Consider the following 17,433-nt stretch of genomic DNA (forward strand, 5'->3'; position numbering starts at 1 on the left):
ATAGCTTTCTTTATATAGTGGCATAAGGCCAAGGGCTGTGATATAAACCTCTGAATTCTCTGTTGGTTGCAGTTTCTCATTTTTCCTGGTGATGTTAAAGTTTAATTTATTTAAACACGGGACTGACCATACTGGTTTAAACCAGGACTCCATCTAGCCCAGTGTCCTGTTGTCACCAGTAACGCTGACTTAAAATAGGTGGAGCAGTGTAAGAACCTTAGTTATGGATGTTTCCCCTCAATATAGTCCAGATCCTCCAGCAGGAGCCGAGGAGACAGTCTCTTGCTGGGAAATAAGCTGAAGCATGGTTGAGTTATACCAAGTGCATTTCCTTTGGTGTCCTGTCTCCTAGGACCTCAGAGCCTGCACTTCTCCCATCCCACCTTCACCTGCTGGGTAGGTGCCGTGCCCAGGCCCTACCGGTTACAACCGTAATGCTTCTGACACTTCTGTGGCAGCGGTTTCTTTTGTTTTTATTGTGAGAATAAGGTCCCCACCTCTGCAGAGCAGGGGCTGCTGTCTCCTCCTTGGAATGCTGTGTGGAGTCTTGGGTGGAAGGACCTTCTGTCCCGTGCAAATTGGGTTTGTGTTCTTCTTTGTTCAAAAGATGGTGCTTTTTTTCCTGTGAAGGAAGGCTTCACAACATCACTCTTCTGCTTGATACAGACTGTCATATTGTCATTTTCTTGAGCTGTATGCGTTCTGCATGGATTGTCTCCCCTTATTATCCAAAAGCTGGTTTTACTTTTTTCTAGGATGGAGACTTACCTGAGCCCGGGACTGTGGGAGGCTCATATGCTAGTAACCCAACAACACCTGGCTTACGGCAAAGTTTGATTTCAGTGACTCATCTGTTTTACTTCTCTTATTTAAATGTAGCCCTTTTTCTTAAGGTCAGGTTGGATGGGGTTTTGAGCAACCTCGTCTGGTGGGAGGTGTCCCTGCCCAGGGCAGGGGGTTGGAATGAGATGGTCTTCAAGGTCCCTTCCAATCTAAACCATTCTGTGATTCTAAGAACTTCACCCCTAATAGAGATTTCTGGTAATCCTCCAATTAAGAGCTTTTACTGTTACTGAAAACTTATCTGTATACTATATATACCGTAATTCCCTAAATCCCTTGCCCACTTAAAGTTAATGTTATGGCCGGCAGTGTTAAAAGGGTGGGCTTGCATTTATTTTTCTTTAGAGGCTGCTTCCTTTGGGACTAGCTTAAAACTCATAGAACGTTGAAAAAATTTTAAGGTGCTAGTAATTCTAAAGCCACTTAGAATTTGCGGACCTCTTCCCTGCCACTTGGGTTTCAGTACTTAATTGCACTTTGCATTAAGACTTCTGAATTTCGGTAGTGTTTAAAAGATAGAAGTTTATAACCAGGAACAGGTGCTAAAGGGGATTGATGTGTCAGATGGGTAACAAGGTTCTTGGTGGCTTCTGTTTGCTGCTCAAAAGGGCAGGTTGCGGCATGCTGGGGAAAGGCAAAAGGCAGAGGTATTAAAGCTGTGTTTTCATGCTGTTTGGTACCGTTCATGAAGAAAAACACTTGGCCCAAGTCAGAGAGGCTCCGTGAGGTTGATGTGCCGCTCAAGTTTCACCAGAGCACTCTGCTAATCTAACGATGAGCAATTTTATGGGCTGCTGCCCTCGTGGCCTGGTCTGGGTATCGCCAGAGTGCCATCACGATATTCATGTGACTATTGCGTTCCTCCCCGAAATAGGACGAACTCCACTCTCTGCTCAATCTCATCATCTGATGCAAAGTCAGCTGAGAAGCAGCTTAGGGCTCACCCCAGGTAACTGGCAGTACCTCGGCTCGCAGGGAATTCACAGAATAATTAAGTTTTTCAAAGGCTTCTGGGGTTATTTTTTTTTTTTATTCCGTTTAGTTTATTTGAAGCGTATGAAGTGAATCAGTTGCTGTACACTGGATTCCGAAGAAGGACAGGTTTAGCAGGACTGGATAAGACCTCCTAGGTTCTGCTTCTCTTGAGACCCTGCACCGCATGGGACCTGATTTTGCTCCCAGTCCTGTGTGAACGTGGGGATTCAGCTGGGACCTCTCGAGAGCCGGAGCTACTGGGGCCGTAGAGCCCCATGTTTTGGAGATATAGCCTGCAACTGCAAAAGTGGCATAACCGGTAGTAATTTAACATCCTCAGGAAAAATCATAGCATAAAATAATATACAGTGAGGCGCTCTGCCTTCAGGGATAAAAGTCATTAGTATCTGTCACTTGAAAAATAATTAGCAGTGGTTAAAACCTGAAAAAAAATTAGTCAAACTATGTTTCTTCCCTTTCCTCATTTTCCTGGTTGGAGAAATCCAAATTACACTGAAGATTAACCAAGTAACGCAATCACGTGTGTGCAATTAAGCAGGACGTATGGCTTTTTGTCTTTTCAGTTCCTTGTTTCCCTAGTTCCTTTTGAAAAGCTCCATTACCAAAACATGAGCAAAAGACAAAATTATTGAAGTGCTGCTTTCAGCCCGTGTGCTTTAATTCTTCTCTTTCCTACTGTCAGCGGTGGCTATAAATACCTGTGATGAGTAATGCTTTGTTTTTGTATTCCTCACAAACTTCCTGTGGTAAAATAATGTTTGTGATCACCTTTCTGGGAATGGATAAGAATTTAAGCTGAAGTGGTTTTCTATTGGGTATGTGGTTTGGTTGGTTTTTTTCTGCTGTTCTAGCTGTCTTGTGGCAGTAAACCGAAATGTCTTTCTTCATTTTAATATATTTAGGCGGAAATATCTTTCGCCTCATTTTAATATAAGTCTTTTGGAACAGTGATAACGTAAGCAAGTGTTTGTCCAGTCTTGCACACATCCAACTCTGAAGGTAAACGTGAATTAAAATCAGAAGCCATATAATTTGTAAAGGGTTTGTAACCTTTCGATTTCCCTTCATCTTGGCTTCTAGGTAAATACTAAGCAGTTGATTTGTTTTATTTGAATTACAATTTTCAACGTTGACATTTAGAGATAACTTATTCAGGAGTGACAGGAAAAAAACACACTCTTTTCCTATATCAAAAAGGTTTTTTTTCATAAGACGCTGCATATTGAGAAATGTTTTTGCATTTGGCTGCAAGTGAAATATAAGCTAGATTAAACTTTGAGTTATTCTTGAAAATTTAGTGAAGGAAAAAAGGGTTTGCTTAAGACCTAGTCCGTCCTTCCAGTTTTCATTGTCTCCTCCTTTCTTCTACTTATGAAGGTAAAATTCAATGTTTAAAATGTATAGCTTTAAGTTATGTATATCATAACTTGAATCCGTTACCTCCACTAACTCAATATACAATTTTTAAATTCCAGTAAGCATCTTGCTGAGAAAAGGTATCTCGATCTATATTCTTTGTTGATAGCTTTTCTCATCTTTCAGGAATCAAAACTTTCCAAAGAAATTTAATAATAATTTTAACTACTAAATATTCGATTGCGTTCATAAGTGGTTTTTTTTATGGAAATGATATTTTGAAGGGGCCGTAGGGCAAATTCAAAACTTGAGGTGCCTTAAGGAAATACGCAGACTTGAAGCTTAAAAAGAGAAGTTTCAACATAAATTTATCGGAATTCTTTTCCTTTGGAAATGTTTGTAATAAGAACTTCTCATTGATTAAACTCTTCTTTCTCACATAGTACTCTGTGATAGTTACACACAGACACCTGCTTCGTTTTGCCTAGTACAAATATTCTTTAAGCTTCAGAGAAGCTGATGTCAGGAAATAAGAAAGTAGCAGCACAGTTGTCTTTTTTTCTTGCGTACTCTCTTTGCCCCTATTTAAGGCCATCGTATTTTAAGCTGTCCGTATTTGTAGAGTCCTTTAAAATCTTCATATTTGATGTAAAACTTAAACACATGCTTAGCTTTATTTAAGTCTGGTTGAAACCATGGAGACTTCAGTGTGTAACTTAGGGTTGGGTTTTGTGGGGTTTTTTGGTGTTTTTTTTTTTGTCTGGGTTTTTTCTTTTTTTTTTTTTTTTTTGGAAACAAGCTCTTTTTTTCTCTCTCCTGTTTCCTTCAACCTCACTGTAATGTAGAGGAGAGTTTTACACCTTTCTGAGCATCACACCGATGGGAAATATCCTCAGTCTGAATGAGGACCAAGGATCCCAGCTGAAGCAATGAGACATAGAGGTACTTGGTCTGTAGAAATTGGTGGAATTTCGTCAGCGTGAAGGGGATTAGCAGGCTGCTGGTTCAAGGTGCTCTGCAGATCTTAACGCTTCCTGGCAAGCGTTGGCTTTAAACCCTAAGGCTACTTCAAATTCCATCTTATTTTAAAACGCAGTGAAACCTTTTCTTGAAAAAGGTTATAACTCAGGTCAGTGACCATATTTGTATTCTCATGTTTTCCCATTCTTCAGTTCCCCTTGAAGAATTTATCTTCCATTGTTAATAGAGTTTTTCTCTGTATCTTGTGCTTCAACTCTTACATGACCTTCGCTTTAAAATATCAGTTAATGCATAGAAGTAGGTGGCTTAATGTAAATTTGGTAGATGCAGGACAACAAGTAATTTTTAAGCTGCCCTGCCTCAGATTTGAATACCTGAGAAAACGAGAAGTTTTAGGATTTGAACCTTTGTCCATGTTTTGCAGCACTTCCTCCAGATGCCATCAGACTCCCACAGGGAAAAGGGATTAACAACTGCATCGTTTCTTTGCGTTAGAGCCAGCCGGTGCCCGTTTGGGTAGAAACCATCTGTAAAAATGGAGGTAGACAGACCTGTCAATCTCTGTCACTGTAAGCCAGCTATGGCTGTAATATCTGCAAATACTGCTCAGTGGGAAGCGGAGGGATAATTCGGGACATTTAACTGACAGTTGTATTCTTGGGTACTTCACCAACTGAAAATGTACCACTGAGCATAAAATAACTGTATACCAGCGCTTTAAAATCTATCTTTAAGATAAACTTACAAAGTTTTCCACGCTCTCCGTTTATATTTGGGAAATGATCAAGGATATCCATTCTTGGAGTTATGTGGATGGCAATGATAAATCCGTATTAAACACAGATGAAATATCATAAAAATACATGTAGCCTCAGAAAACCATATGGCAAAATCTTCTGTGCCCTCCATGGCCGTAGCCGGTTTGGTGCTGAACGTTTCCTGGGCTTTAGTAGTAAGATAAATATCTGAAGACCTCAGATGCTATGTGTCATTAAATGCTATTTCGGATACATTTAGAATACAGCTTGCTCAAAATACCTTGCAGCTATTTCTTTGAAAACGTTGAGAAGGCTCTTTGTGGTGGTTTTGCCTATATATATTGGGGTACATATTGGGACACAAGTTGGAGTACAGCTGGGCATTCCTAAATTTTTAACCTTTGGTATTAATTTGCTTAAGGAATATCCCTGCTGATGAAAATTAATAATTCTGGGATTGAAAATTGGTGGGAAATGGTATTACTGCTTCCATATGGCCTGCCCCCTCCTTTGCTGCTTCCGTGGGAAATGAGATAGTGCTCCAGTACTGACCAGTATTTACACGGGTTGGAGCTGGCTTTTTAGGACTTCCAGAAGACTGTGTGGATAATTTGTTCTGCATAAAGGCTCTACCAGGCCACAGGCACAGACAGGTGGACTGAACTGAAGCTCTGTTTATGCTCTCTCACTCCAACTTAAGTTTATACATAATAGTTCTTAGTTTTTGAAGGGACTTTTCAGAATTTCCTTCCCTGCTCCGAGGAAGAAAATATTTTGGTTGCTCCATATAGCTGTTGAGAGTGACAGTCTCGGGGGTCTTAAAGTGGAGCCAAAGGAGTAAGTGGAATGAATGATGACTTCATGTGTTCTTTCCTTTTTCCCATGAAAGACCTTCAGTTTCTTGGTTCTGATTTATGAAGACAGTTTTGCCTTCTTTTCAGGCAGGTGTTAACGAAAATGATTTTTATGATGGTGCTTGGTGTGCAGGAAGAAATGACCCGTATCAGTGGATTGAAGTAGATGCTCGAAGGCTAACAAAATTCACTGGAGTCATCACACAAGGAAGAAACTCTCTCTGGTCGTAAGTACATGCTTACTTTTCTACATGAGATTGAGCTTTCTGACCAAGGAATTCATATTGTATTATCTTTTGGGTTTTCAAGGAAAAAATAAAGAATAGAAATGCTCTGTGATATCAAGTAACGGAATGGAGGAACAGTAAAAGGTGAAGTGCATATAAATGCCATAAAATACAAATTTAAAGGTAGTAGACTTCCATAGTCACTATCTACATCTGGCAAAGGAAGCTACACAATTCGCTCAGATTATATGCCCTCATACTCACCTTGTCAAATTTGCTTGTGTTAAACTGCCTAATTCTTTTCCAGCATTAAATTTGATTAGTTTATCGTCTTAAAGAATGACCAGTGACCTCTGAGATTTTCTAAGACATAGACAATCACCAAATAAATGGTAAAATTCTGAAAAGACATGATTTTTAAATGAACTCTTGAAACAAAATTTGATCTGATAGTGCTGATGACATCCAACACCGAAATAATTCATGAGCTTTTTGGTTACTGCTTGTGTTACAGAATGAGTATATGGCACTGAGAAATAACTGGCTTGCACAGACTTGTGTGCATTTACTCATTTGTGACCTTCTGAGTGTAGGTGCCCAGATTGCTCTATAAGACAGCCCGTGTGAATGAGGCGAGAATTGTATAGGAGGAATGCAGCAATCAGCTGGCAGAAACAGGAACTGGAGGTGGTGGTTTATTTGTTTTCCTGATCTTTACACTGTTTGTTCAGTCTCTTAATTTCTTGTTGAGTCTCACTGCATTATGTGAGCAAATAATCCCACTTGTACTGCTAAACCTTGTCACCAAGTATGCAGGAGATGCCCAGCCTTAGATCCGTTCTGGTCAGATTGCACAGAATCACAGAATGGTTTGGGTGGGAAGGGACCTTAAAGATCATCCAGTGCCACCCCCCTGCCCCCCTGCCACCCCTCCCACCAGCCCAGGTTGCTCCAAGCCCCATCCAGCCTGGCCTTGAACCCCTCCAGGGATGGAGCATTGACAACTTCCCAGTGCCTCACCACCCTTACCATAAAGAATTTCTTCCTGATATCCAACCTAAATCTCCCCTCCTTCAGTTTGAGACTGTTACCCCGTGTCCTATCATAACACTCCCTGATAAAGATTCCCTCCCCATCCTTCCTGTAGGCCCCCTTTAGGGAAGGCTGCTCTAAGGTCTCCCTGGAGCCTTCTCTTCTCCAGGCTGAACCGCCCCAACTCTCTCAGCCTGTCCTCACAGCAGAGGGGCTCCAGCCCTTTGATCATCTTCGTGGCCTCCTCTGGACCCGCTCCAACAGGTCCATGTCCTTCTTGTGTTGAAGGATTTGATTCTATCTTGATTTCTCACTTAAGAAAATGAATGTGCCATATAATTAAAGGCAAACCAGAAAAATACCATTATAGTTAAGAAAAAAAGAAGGGAGTCTTTTCTTTCCTTCTATAATTTAATTTTCTGGAGTTTTTTTATTTCTCTTAATATTACTGCGGGAGCAGGAGCGTTTTTGGCAATAAGGTTTCTATATTTATTCTACATTGTTCTGTGTTAGGTAGAAAATTGCTGTAGAAAAGTCTTATTCTTTTCTATATTCATACTCTTGACACTGCTGTTCCTATCAACACCAGTGCTGCACTGCTTCGTTGTAGTGTTGCTATTTTTAGTTCAGCTCTATTGCGAGTTTACAGCAGGATTTGACACTCTATTTATAGTTGGTATTCATAGTCGTCGTCTCTTTTTTTTGGTTTGTTTTTTAAATTACTGAATCTTGCTTTTGCCTTCTTCCCCCATGAAGAGTTGTTGGGCAGAACCCTGAGGGTCAGCAGGAAGAGCGGGGTTGGTGCTGGGAGAGCGGGTCCAGGTTCCTCCTGGCTTGTTACTCAGATTTGTGGAGAATCAGGCACATTTCTGCCTCATAGGAGCAAAGATAGTTCCAGCTGGACTAGGTACATACTGGGGTGGGCTGATATCTCCTGGAAGACATGTCCTGTAAGGCTGGCCCATGGAGGGGCCAGGGGAGTAGGGAGAAATAGGCCCAGGAAGGGGTGACCTCCTTCGCTACCTCCAGCTTGCACATGAGGGACTGCCATGGAAGTGGGTTTTCTTGTCAGGGTGTGATGGCCTCCATCTTGCTTGGTGTCTGTTGATACAGCCTTGGCTGTGGGACTCCTGTCCCTGGAGTCCACTTCATTTTTCTCTCTCTCTCTTCATCAGATTGAACAGATAAAATCAGTGTAGTCAACGTTTCTGTGCTCTGCTTCCGCATGTGTAAGTCCTTAGGTGTCAAAAATAACTTGGAGATGCTCATGCTTTCTAAAAAGTTTAGGCTGATGTGTGCAGCCCCCACTGCTGGGGCAAGAGTGGTGTCCTGGGCTTTCCAGAGTCTCAGCACCTGGGAACAGCATGGCCATCAACCACGTTGTTGCATCTGAAAGATGATCCTCTCAGTATGACTTTCTACCCCGATTCCTCCAGCAGTCAAGAAAGTGAGAAGAAAGGAAAAATGAAATCCTGGTGTAGAGAAGAGCTACACAAAGGGAAATTGAATCCAGACAACAGCAGAGACGCCGAGCTTGGAGCAGAAGTTGCCTTAGGGTGGGATTCAGAGGCACTGGTGGAAGCTTTGGTGCTTGTGGCAAACTCAAGAGACAATGACCTGACCACAGTCATAGGGCTTGCACGCAGTGAATTGCCTTTTGTGAGCCAGACCAGGAGAAACAGGCTGGTAGGACTTTTACTGGTGTGGGCAGGTTCTTTTTTGATGGTTTTGCTACAATGGGCACTACAATCAAAGGAGACTCGTTAACTTCCTTCTCTTCTACTCAGCTACTGACTGTGGTGGTATCAAAAAGGACTATTTATGATATTAAAGTTTGTACAAAAAGATGCCATTCTGTTACCTGAGGCATCTTCTCAACTTCACGAGTTTATATGAACAGAATATACTGCTTTCATAACTAATAGAAACATATGTTGGAGAAGCAGCTTATTTCAGGTAGGAGAGCCAAAAAACACCTCTCTGATCTCTGTTGTATTAGAAACAAAAGCCTGCTAAGCTTGAGGGCCAACGTAAGATTTTGTTTTAGCCTTGGAGAATTTCCCAGCATTTGATTTTAAAATAAAAATAAAATTAAAAAAAAAAAAATCAAGACACTGGGATATATGCTAAGTTCAACAATGTTATGATGTGATAGTAACAAAGAATCAGAAAACCAACCTTTTATTTTTCTTTTTCCCCCTTTGTATTGAACAAGAAACTTCTGCAAAGTGGAAAACTTAACTGAAAGTTCTCTCTGAGCTTGTGCCTAGATCAGATTTGTACCTGTCTTGGTCCCTTTAGCTGCCTGCTGCCGACTTAATGAGGACATGTAAAATGACAAGGGAGGGCAGGCAAGGACACCCTGCCCAATCCTGCAGCAAATAACTTTGCCTTTCATTGCAGGGCTGCAACGTTTGAGTTATTGGCAGTCTGGCCTCTGGTTCTGCGGGTATTTCTGATGCTGTAGCCAGAGCTAGTGTAGTAGTGGTGGGAGCTACACTTTGCTCCTTTACAGCAGCACTGGAAACTCTAGTTCTGCTGATGTCCTTCTCCACCCAGAGACAGTCTATTCACATCAGCCTGACTTGTTGTCTTTTTTTTTTTGTTGTTGGAAATTTATAGGATAATAATGGATGAATTGAAGGTTACACTTGACTCAATACAAAGAACATAAAAATGCATGGGATTGTCACCTACTGTGTGCTGGCAGAAACTGTTTCACCTCCGTTGTTCCTTTCCCAGTCTCACTTGAAAAGTTGCTATTTCTTGTCTGTCGTCCCTTGTGGCTCTGCGTGCCCGTCCAGGGCGCTTCTGCTTGAGACTCGAGAGCCTTGAGGAGGAAGAAGCCAAGGTGCAGAAACAGCGCTTAAAAACACAGATGACTTGACAGAAGGAAACCATGCTTGGTTAGGAGTGAATACTTGAATTGTTTAATAATTTCCTTTTTAAGGGGGAAAAAAACCAAACCAAAACAAACCTTCTGAGTCAAATTTTGTGTTCAAACTGCCTGGCTGTGAATTCCCTGATAGTCACGTGGAATCAAGTGTTTCTACTTTTCTTTTTTCTTCCTCTAACAAGCAAAAACCAGGCCTTGACCAAAAACTCCTGAATTTGGGGAGTTCTTCCTTTTATCAGTCAAAGCAAGCATGGGGACTCAAGGGCTGTTGCTGTTCAGGCACCTCCGGCATTCTTGGGAAAACTGAAATCCTGGCAAAGTGCTCTTTTACCATCATAAATGGCAAACTCTGCTTACATTATCCAGAAAATCTGCAGATGTTTAAATTTCTCAGGTAAAGTGGGGCCCAGCTGTGAGAACCAGGACTCCTGGTTTTTATATTTTTTTTACACTGAAGACAGCCAAAACTCAGAGGTGCCACAAGTGTGGGTTGATGAGAATAAGAGCCAACACCTTGAGACTGGGCAGAACATCAGTTTCTTTGTACGAACAGAGAACATCTGGGGATCAGTGCCTCTGGGCAGATACCGCGCTGTTTCTCTATGAATATCTAGTAGCTGATAGATGGATATTAGAGACTCGTAGAATCGCCCAGGTTGGAAGGGACCTTTCAGATCATCTAGTCCAACCATCAACCTAACTCTGACAAAAACCATCACTAAACCGTATCTCTAAGCGCTATGTCTACTCGTCTTTTAAATGCCGCCATAGATCAGTGACATCTCTTTGCAGAGCTATTTTGTTTGCCTTCTCAAGATAAAGTTGTGGGAGTGATGTGACCTTTTAGAAAGGCACGTGACATCCTCTTCTGAGAGGTGGATGGTGCCATAGCTGGCCTACAAGAGGGTTTATGGCTGAATATTTGGGGAAGAAATACAATATATAATTCTTTGTATTGTTGCCAATACAGCCTTCAGTGTTATGAACCAAGCAGCTTTAAACAACTGTCCAAGGGACACTGGAAGCATCACTGTGGGATTGTGCCATATATTTAAAGCAATGATGTGATAGTTTAAAATATGCATCTCTTGACAGAGGGAGAGAAAATATTAATCACTCTTAGCAGTTTGGCAAGAATCTGAAAAACATAGGAAATGTGTTTCCCACAACCCAAACAATCTTTTGATAACTCAGCACCGTCTTTTGTATCAAGAGAAAACCCACGTCTAAATAGACTCAGCGTGTACTGACTAATATAAAGCCTCAGACTGTTTCAGTGCAGAGGATGTTTTGATTTTTAGAAGAGGATGCAATGTTTCAGTGAGTAAGATGTATTTGTGACAATGCATTTTATTAAAATTAATCTTTCAAGCATGTTAAATTATGCACTATCACTGCATGTCACGAAATAACAAAACCAAGAAAAAGCGTGGATGAAGTAATCTGTCCAGAAAGCTCGAATTCCAAAGCAAAATTCTGACACCTTTTAAAAAAAGAAAAAAAAAAAAAATCAAAATAGACTTATTTCCACAGTGTGTTTTCTTTAAGGCCTTTCAGCCTCATGAAAATACTGAAGATATTTTAATTTTATGCAATATATTGGTCTTTAAGGAAAAAAAGAAAAAGTAGGGGTGGCAATCTTCAAATTCTCATTTGGGAAGAGGTTAATCCATGTGCCTTGCAAACCGGCAACAGGGCTTAAGAGGTTAGTTGGTTAGAGGAGACAATAAATCAATAGCGGTGCTGGCTGGAAGGAATAGTTACAATGACTTAGACATATTGCTTGCTTCTAAACTGGCCCACTTTTAAACTGGTCATTTTAGTTCATCGCTCTTGAAGCCATGTTTTGACTGGGAGCTGGTGTAGACACCATGACACACTCCCTACTGTGGCACTTGGACTTCCTTGTGCCACTCCGTAGGGATAGCAAGTTGTAAATATCCAGCAGATTTGATTTGTGCGTCTGATGGTGCTTGTGCTAAAAATCAGATATTTGTGTTTGAATAGGGGAATAATTTTACATTTTTCTATAGTACACCCTCACCCTCATCCTCCTCTGTGTGCGGTGTGACCCTTCGTGGTCCCCCAACATCCCTTCTGAGAAACTGTCCTTAGGGAACCTTAGGTCTGTAGCAAGCTGGGTACCTTCCGGAGATGCAGGTGAGGAGAAATTTAGGTCAGTGCAGTTGCTTCTAATTTTGGCGTTACAGCATTCTGCTCTTTGTTTTGTCACAAAATGAATGCGTTGTCCCGAATTTTAATTTATTACTCCAAATTTAATTTATGCTCACTGGCAATTCCTGAGGAAATGAGATTTGCTTTTATGGACAGTGTGTATGTGAGGAATGCAAGGTGGTAAACTCCCTTGCCTGCCAGAGGATAAAAATCCTTGCTTCCTCCCAAGTTCATCAGCATTCATGGTATTAAAAACATGGTCTTAATAGTAAGATTGGCCTCAAGAAGAGCTAATCACATCAGCATCTTCAGCGTTCCAACAATAAGAGTATAAAGAGCAGCGATAATCCATTCAGTGTAACTGTGTTAGCATTTGGGATGCTACAGTGGTTACTCATAGGTATTTGAGTTGTTTCTATAGACATCTAAGAAAACAAAATTTTGCACTGTATAGACAAAGAAGTGTCAAAATACAACACAAGGCTGCTTTTGAAAGCAAAGTAGAATAAACTCTAAATCCCGTCCAGCTCACAAGGACAACATTCTTGGCATTGGCTTTCAGAGCAGTACCTCCTATCCCCACGCAAGGGCTGCGAAAACACACCCCGATGAAACTTCAGCAAATTCAACGAAAACGTCTCAATGTCTTATCCAAATCATGTAATTAAAATAAGCAGCTGCTCTGTGCTGACGTGAATTGTTATGGTGCATCAAATCAGTGCAAACTGTTATTTGCCCTGACTAGGTGACAGGGCTGCAGAGATTATTACGGCTTCCCCGAGGTCAGACTCCCAGGGAGCAAATTGTTCCCAATCCACGGAAATCGTATCAAGTATATTGATGGGAGTTACAAAACAACCTGAATTCAGTGTAGAAAAAACTTCCTTGATATATTAATGTCCCTCGTTACATATTGTACTAGCGTTTATGATTGGTTTCCTTAATAAGTTATATTTTCCGTTAACTCTGGCTTGGTGGAGCCGTCTCCCGGGCTTTCCGTTGTTGCAGCGCTGAGAGTCAGCCTTCGGCAGCTTCCGCCTCGAGTGCTGTCCGTCCCGTTACTTCACTTCAGTTCCTGTGCCATCTTAATCTTCCACCTCGTTTGCTGTGCCCTACGCGGGATTTTGGCACAGTGTTCATCGCTGCCGATGAACGCTCGCCGTCCGCTCCTGGCGTTGGGGGGCTGGGTTTGTGACCAGCTCCGATGATCCCGTGTAGGTGGAGTTCTGACAGCGCGCCCAGGAATTTATTTATACTTTCACAAGTTTGTTTGACAAAAACGTCAAAACTGATGCTGTTCTGTTGCGGGTGTGATTTGTCACGATGCTCTTGCTCCAGTTACGACTCTCCTGCCAAAGGCTCGGTGACTCACCGCGCAGCGCGGGGAGGGAGCAGGTTGCTGCCGTCCCCCCGAGGGGATGGCCAGCAACTCCTGCATGGTCAACCAGGGCTTTGCACTGGTGAAGGGCGGTGTTGTGTGGGGAGAAGCCGCTTGGCACAGTGAGCCTCCCCGGGGATGCTCAGAAGAGGAAGGGAAGCATTTTAACCTCTGTGGAAGGGGCTACAATGGGCAGTTTGAAACCAAATGAGCTGAAGCCTTCAGGAAAAGGATACCTCCAATGAATACAGGCATCTGCTGCAACAGATTACTCACGCTTGTTAATCACAGCCTTGATTTGTATATTTTTGCATGTGTGTTATGACGCGTCGCGATGAGGATGATTGTGTGTGGGGTTACCTAGAGGACATGGGGCAGCTGCTCCTTCCCCCCACCCAAGAGTCCTCCCCAGGCCAGCATCCCTTCTGCATGTACCACGCCGAGCTTGGCCACATCCTTGTGTGCGCCTGGTAGATGTGAGACCTTTAGCGGCACTTCAAATGTGCCCACAGCTGTGCACACAAATGGCAGTATTTGCTGGTTACTGCCGGAGCTTTTCACTTTCCATTGTTTTAATATTCACGGGAAGGAGGCAAAAAGGCAGAGCGAGGCAGTGCCTGTATAGTTCAGATTTTTCTCCTCAAATATGTGACTAATATACAAAGGTGTGATAGGCATGAAGAGGAAAATTTAAAATGTCCCAATAGGAAGTTCAGAAGAAAAGGAATCACAGCCTGGTTGTGTTTAGAAGATACAGGAGATACGGAAGAGGAAAGCTGGGTGGAGGAAGAATTTCCAAAAACATACAGCTCTCTTTGGAGAATGGCCTGTAATGAAGAGTGGTAAGACCATAAAATCTGTGTGGCAGAGGATGTCTTTAACCCCACGCAGGAGGCCTGGCATCTTCAGGTGTTACTGTCTGAATGTCCAACAGCAAAAGGAAACACCTGCAGCCGGCACCGGATTTTCGAGAGAGGTCAGAAACTCAGAGATTAAAATCTTGCAAAAACTGGGCTGTAAGTGGCCGCTGTTGGGTGGGAAATGCATTTTCAACCCCAACCCCTCCAGACTGAGAAGAGAGCTTTGGAAAATCTGTGTTTAATTCATTCTGAGCAAGTGAAATGCTGGCCCTGAGCTTTTCTTCGTAGGGCCTCGGAAGAGCTGGATTTCACAGCAGTATATTCATTTAAGTCAGCTAGAAGCAATTTTAAAAATTAAACATTCAAAGATTTCAATTATTAAAAAAAATACCCTTGCTTGCTAGCCAAGCTCCATCTCTTAAATCATATTTATTTTAATTAGTTTGTAAAGCTTGCTGGGCTACCTGTGGTTAGCCTGAGCGGTTTTTGACTTGGCTTGTGTTTGAAACTGCTGGGCAGTGGGTGATTTAAAATTTATCGACGTAAATATTATTTTAGAATATTAATATTAATGGTTTTATATTTAATTGCATGAGACTACAAATTACTTTTTCAAGCAGAAAGCGCCTTAATTGCCAGCATGCTGATTCTGTTGCATGATTACAGATCAATCTAAAGTTTGCTTAGCAATTTTTTGATAAAGAGGTACCGTTATTTCCAGTATTTTAGCTTGTCAGTTTATATATTCTTGAAAGATACACATTTGTGTGCCCGTCTGGTTCCATTTTCTATTAATTCGGGGGTTTTGTAATGGAGATAAATCAGATTATCGTGACAGCAGAAGATTAATATGGTCAGCTGGAGCCGGGTCCATTGGAGGTGATGCTAACCTGAACTCTACCAATGTTTTCTGGTCTCTTCTCCACCATCTCTGCCGCTGTGGGCTTGAGCTTCTGCTGACCGGCACCTGCCAACCTTCCTCATTTATCTCAGATCATGTGGGGTTTTGGTGATGTGGAAAAGCATCCTTAGAGAGTAGGATAAGGGTACCAGATTCGTTTCACCTGTTGCTTATTCAGCTTTCTGTAATTGAGAAGCTTGGCCTTAAAATGTTGCATGCAGCAGATACTGTTCAAACAAAAATAAAACCGTATCCAAACAGTCAGAAGCCTTGGCCGATGTACTCGCCTCCTGGAGGCTGGGCAGCCAAACGCCTGGCATCCCTCCGCTGCTTCTCGTTTAGCACTCGCTGCGCGTCGTGCCGAGTTGGGATTCATCTACGCATCTAATACACATGAAGAAAAATAAGGAAATTAGGTCGGGGAAGGCAAGGCAGAAGTTCTGTTGTTCTCATGCTGTTGTGATGTCTTTCCCTGTGCTCAGCAGCCTGATGATGTACAAGAGGGACATTGAGGTGCTGGAGCGTGTCCAGAGGAGAGCTACCAGGCTGGTGAGGGGTCTGGAGACCAGGTCACATGAGGAGAGGCTGAGGGAGTTGGGCATGTTTAGCTTGGAGAAGAGAAGGCTGAAGGGAGACCTCATTGCCCTCTACAGCTACCTGAAAGGAGGGTGTAGAGAGGTGGGTGTTGGCCTCTTCTCCCAGGTGAATAATGACAGGACCAGAGGAAATGGTCTGAAGTTGCGGCAGGGGAGGTTTAGGTTAGATATTAGGGAGAATGACTTTACTGAAAGAGTGGTCAGGCACTGGAACAGCCTGCCCAGGGAGGTGGTGGAGTCACCATCCCTAGAGGTATTTAAGAAACGTCTAGATTTGGCACTTCAGGGCACGCTCGGAAGGGCAGAGATTGTACGTTGTTGGTTTTGGAGGTTTTTTTGTTTGTTTGGTTGTTTTTTTTTGTGTATAGTTGGACTCGATGATCTCAAAGGTCCTTTCCAACCATGAAGATTCTATGATTCTATGTGCGTAGATAAGGAGAAGCTGATCCTCTGGACAGGAACCTGCCACAGCTGTTGGAGATCTGCTTTTAATTCTCCATTTTGATTCAGATTCCTTCTCTGTCCCTGGGCAAGTCACTTAATCCCTCAGCTTGTCCATTTCCATCCAAAAAAAGGCAAGCTGGGCATTTCCATGCATCACAAGAAACTGAATTTAAAATCCAGGATGTTCAGATAAGCCTTGTCTAAAGCTAATGCATTACAGATAAAAACCAACTAATTAATAATAATGATAAAACCTCATCACATTAAGTGAACTTTAGCTGTATTTCATTTTTGCATTTGCTTTCTGTGAAACGACTTGATTAATCTGGGCGATAGATACGGAGCTTTTTCAGAGAGGCTCTCCTCCTGAAGAGTTAAGGCTGGCATAAATTTTTCAAAAGACTTATTAACGGGAAGCATCTGAATCCAAAATGATTCCTCTCAAATGCGTATCTCGTGATCCTTTTCTAGCACTGATGAAATTCATGAGGCATGTAAGTAGCACTTTGTGCTCGAGCATGATGAACTGGAGGCAACCTCGCATACTTTTGAAGGTACTGTCACGCAATAACTTCTGTACCGCCTAGCTTCCTGCCAAGAACGAGCTCGGTAATTAACGCACTCTTTTCTGAGTGCTGGCATAGGACTTTCCCTGAACTATGTCTCCTTGACTCTTTAAAACCAACAAATATCTGTATTTTTGTCTGCCGAACGTAATAGTAGTTTCAGGGAGATTTTATAGAGTGAATTCGGAAGAGCTTCTCTAAAACATCGGTAGGGACATCCGAAGAACTGCAAAGCTTTATAGCTTGCTTTCAGCTTTCCTTAGACAGCTTTATTGTTCAGTGCTGATGGGCCCCGAAAAGATTCGATGTGACGCGCTGCAGAAATTAACGTCTGCGAATCCCCAACCCAGCGAGACGGATCCTCCTGCCGTCAGGTAACAACACAAAGCAGACGACATCGCCCGATCCTCCCCCTAGCACGAGACTTTGCTTTAGCCGTCGTCTTTCTGGGACGGATTTCCCCGAAAGCTTTAGATTTCTGTGTCTGCACAAATCAACCGAGCACCACTAGGTATTAAACTCTCCAAATCCGGGAAGCTCTGAGCTTACTGTAAACAGCCTGGCTGGGGA

The 17,433-nt window shown here is 42.4% G+C and overlaps 1 protein-coding gene across 1 annotated transcript in view; it reads left to right on the forward strand.

The window, feature by feature from the left end:
* The window catches only part of CPXM2 (carboxypeptidase X, M14 family member 2), an 82,426-nt gene that overhangs the window by 30,253 nt on the left and 34,740 nt on the right, over nt 1–17,433 (forward strand). Inside the window, exon 3 of the mRNA XM_063339552.1 lies at nt 5,876–6,015. Coding sequence (XP_063195622.1) covers nt 5,876–6,015 — 140 coding nt within the window. The remainder of the gene's footprint in view (nt 1–5,875; nt 6,016–17,433) is intronic.

Source organism: Chroicocephalus ridibundus, chromosome 6 (assembly GCF_963924245.1).
Source record: "Chroicocephalus ridibundus chromosome 6, bChrRid1.1, whole genome shotgun sequence".
In the NCBI taxonomy this organism is placed as follows: domain Eukaryota; kingdom Metazoa; phylum Chordata; class Aves; order Charadriiformes; family Laridae; genus Chroicocephalus; species Chroicocephalus ridibundus.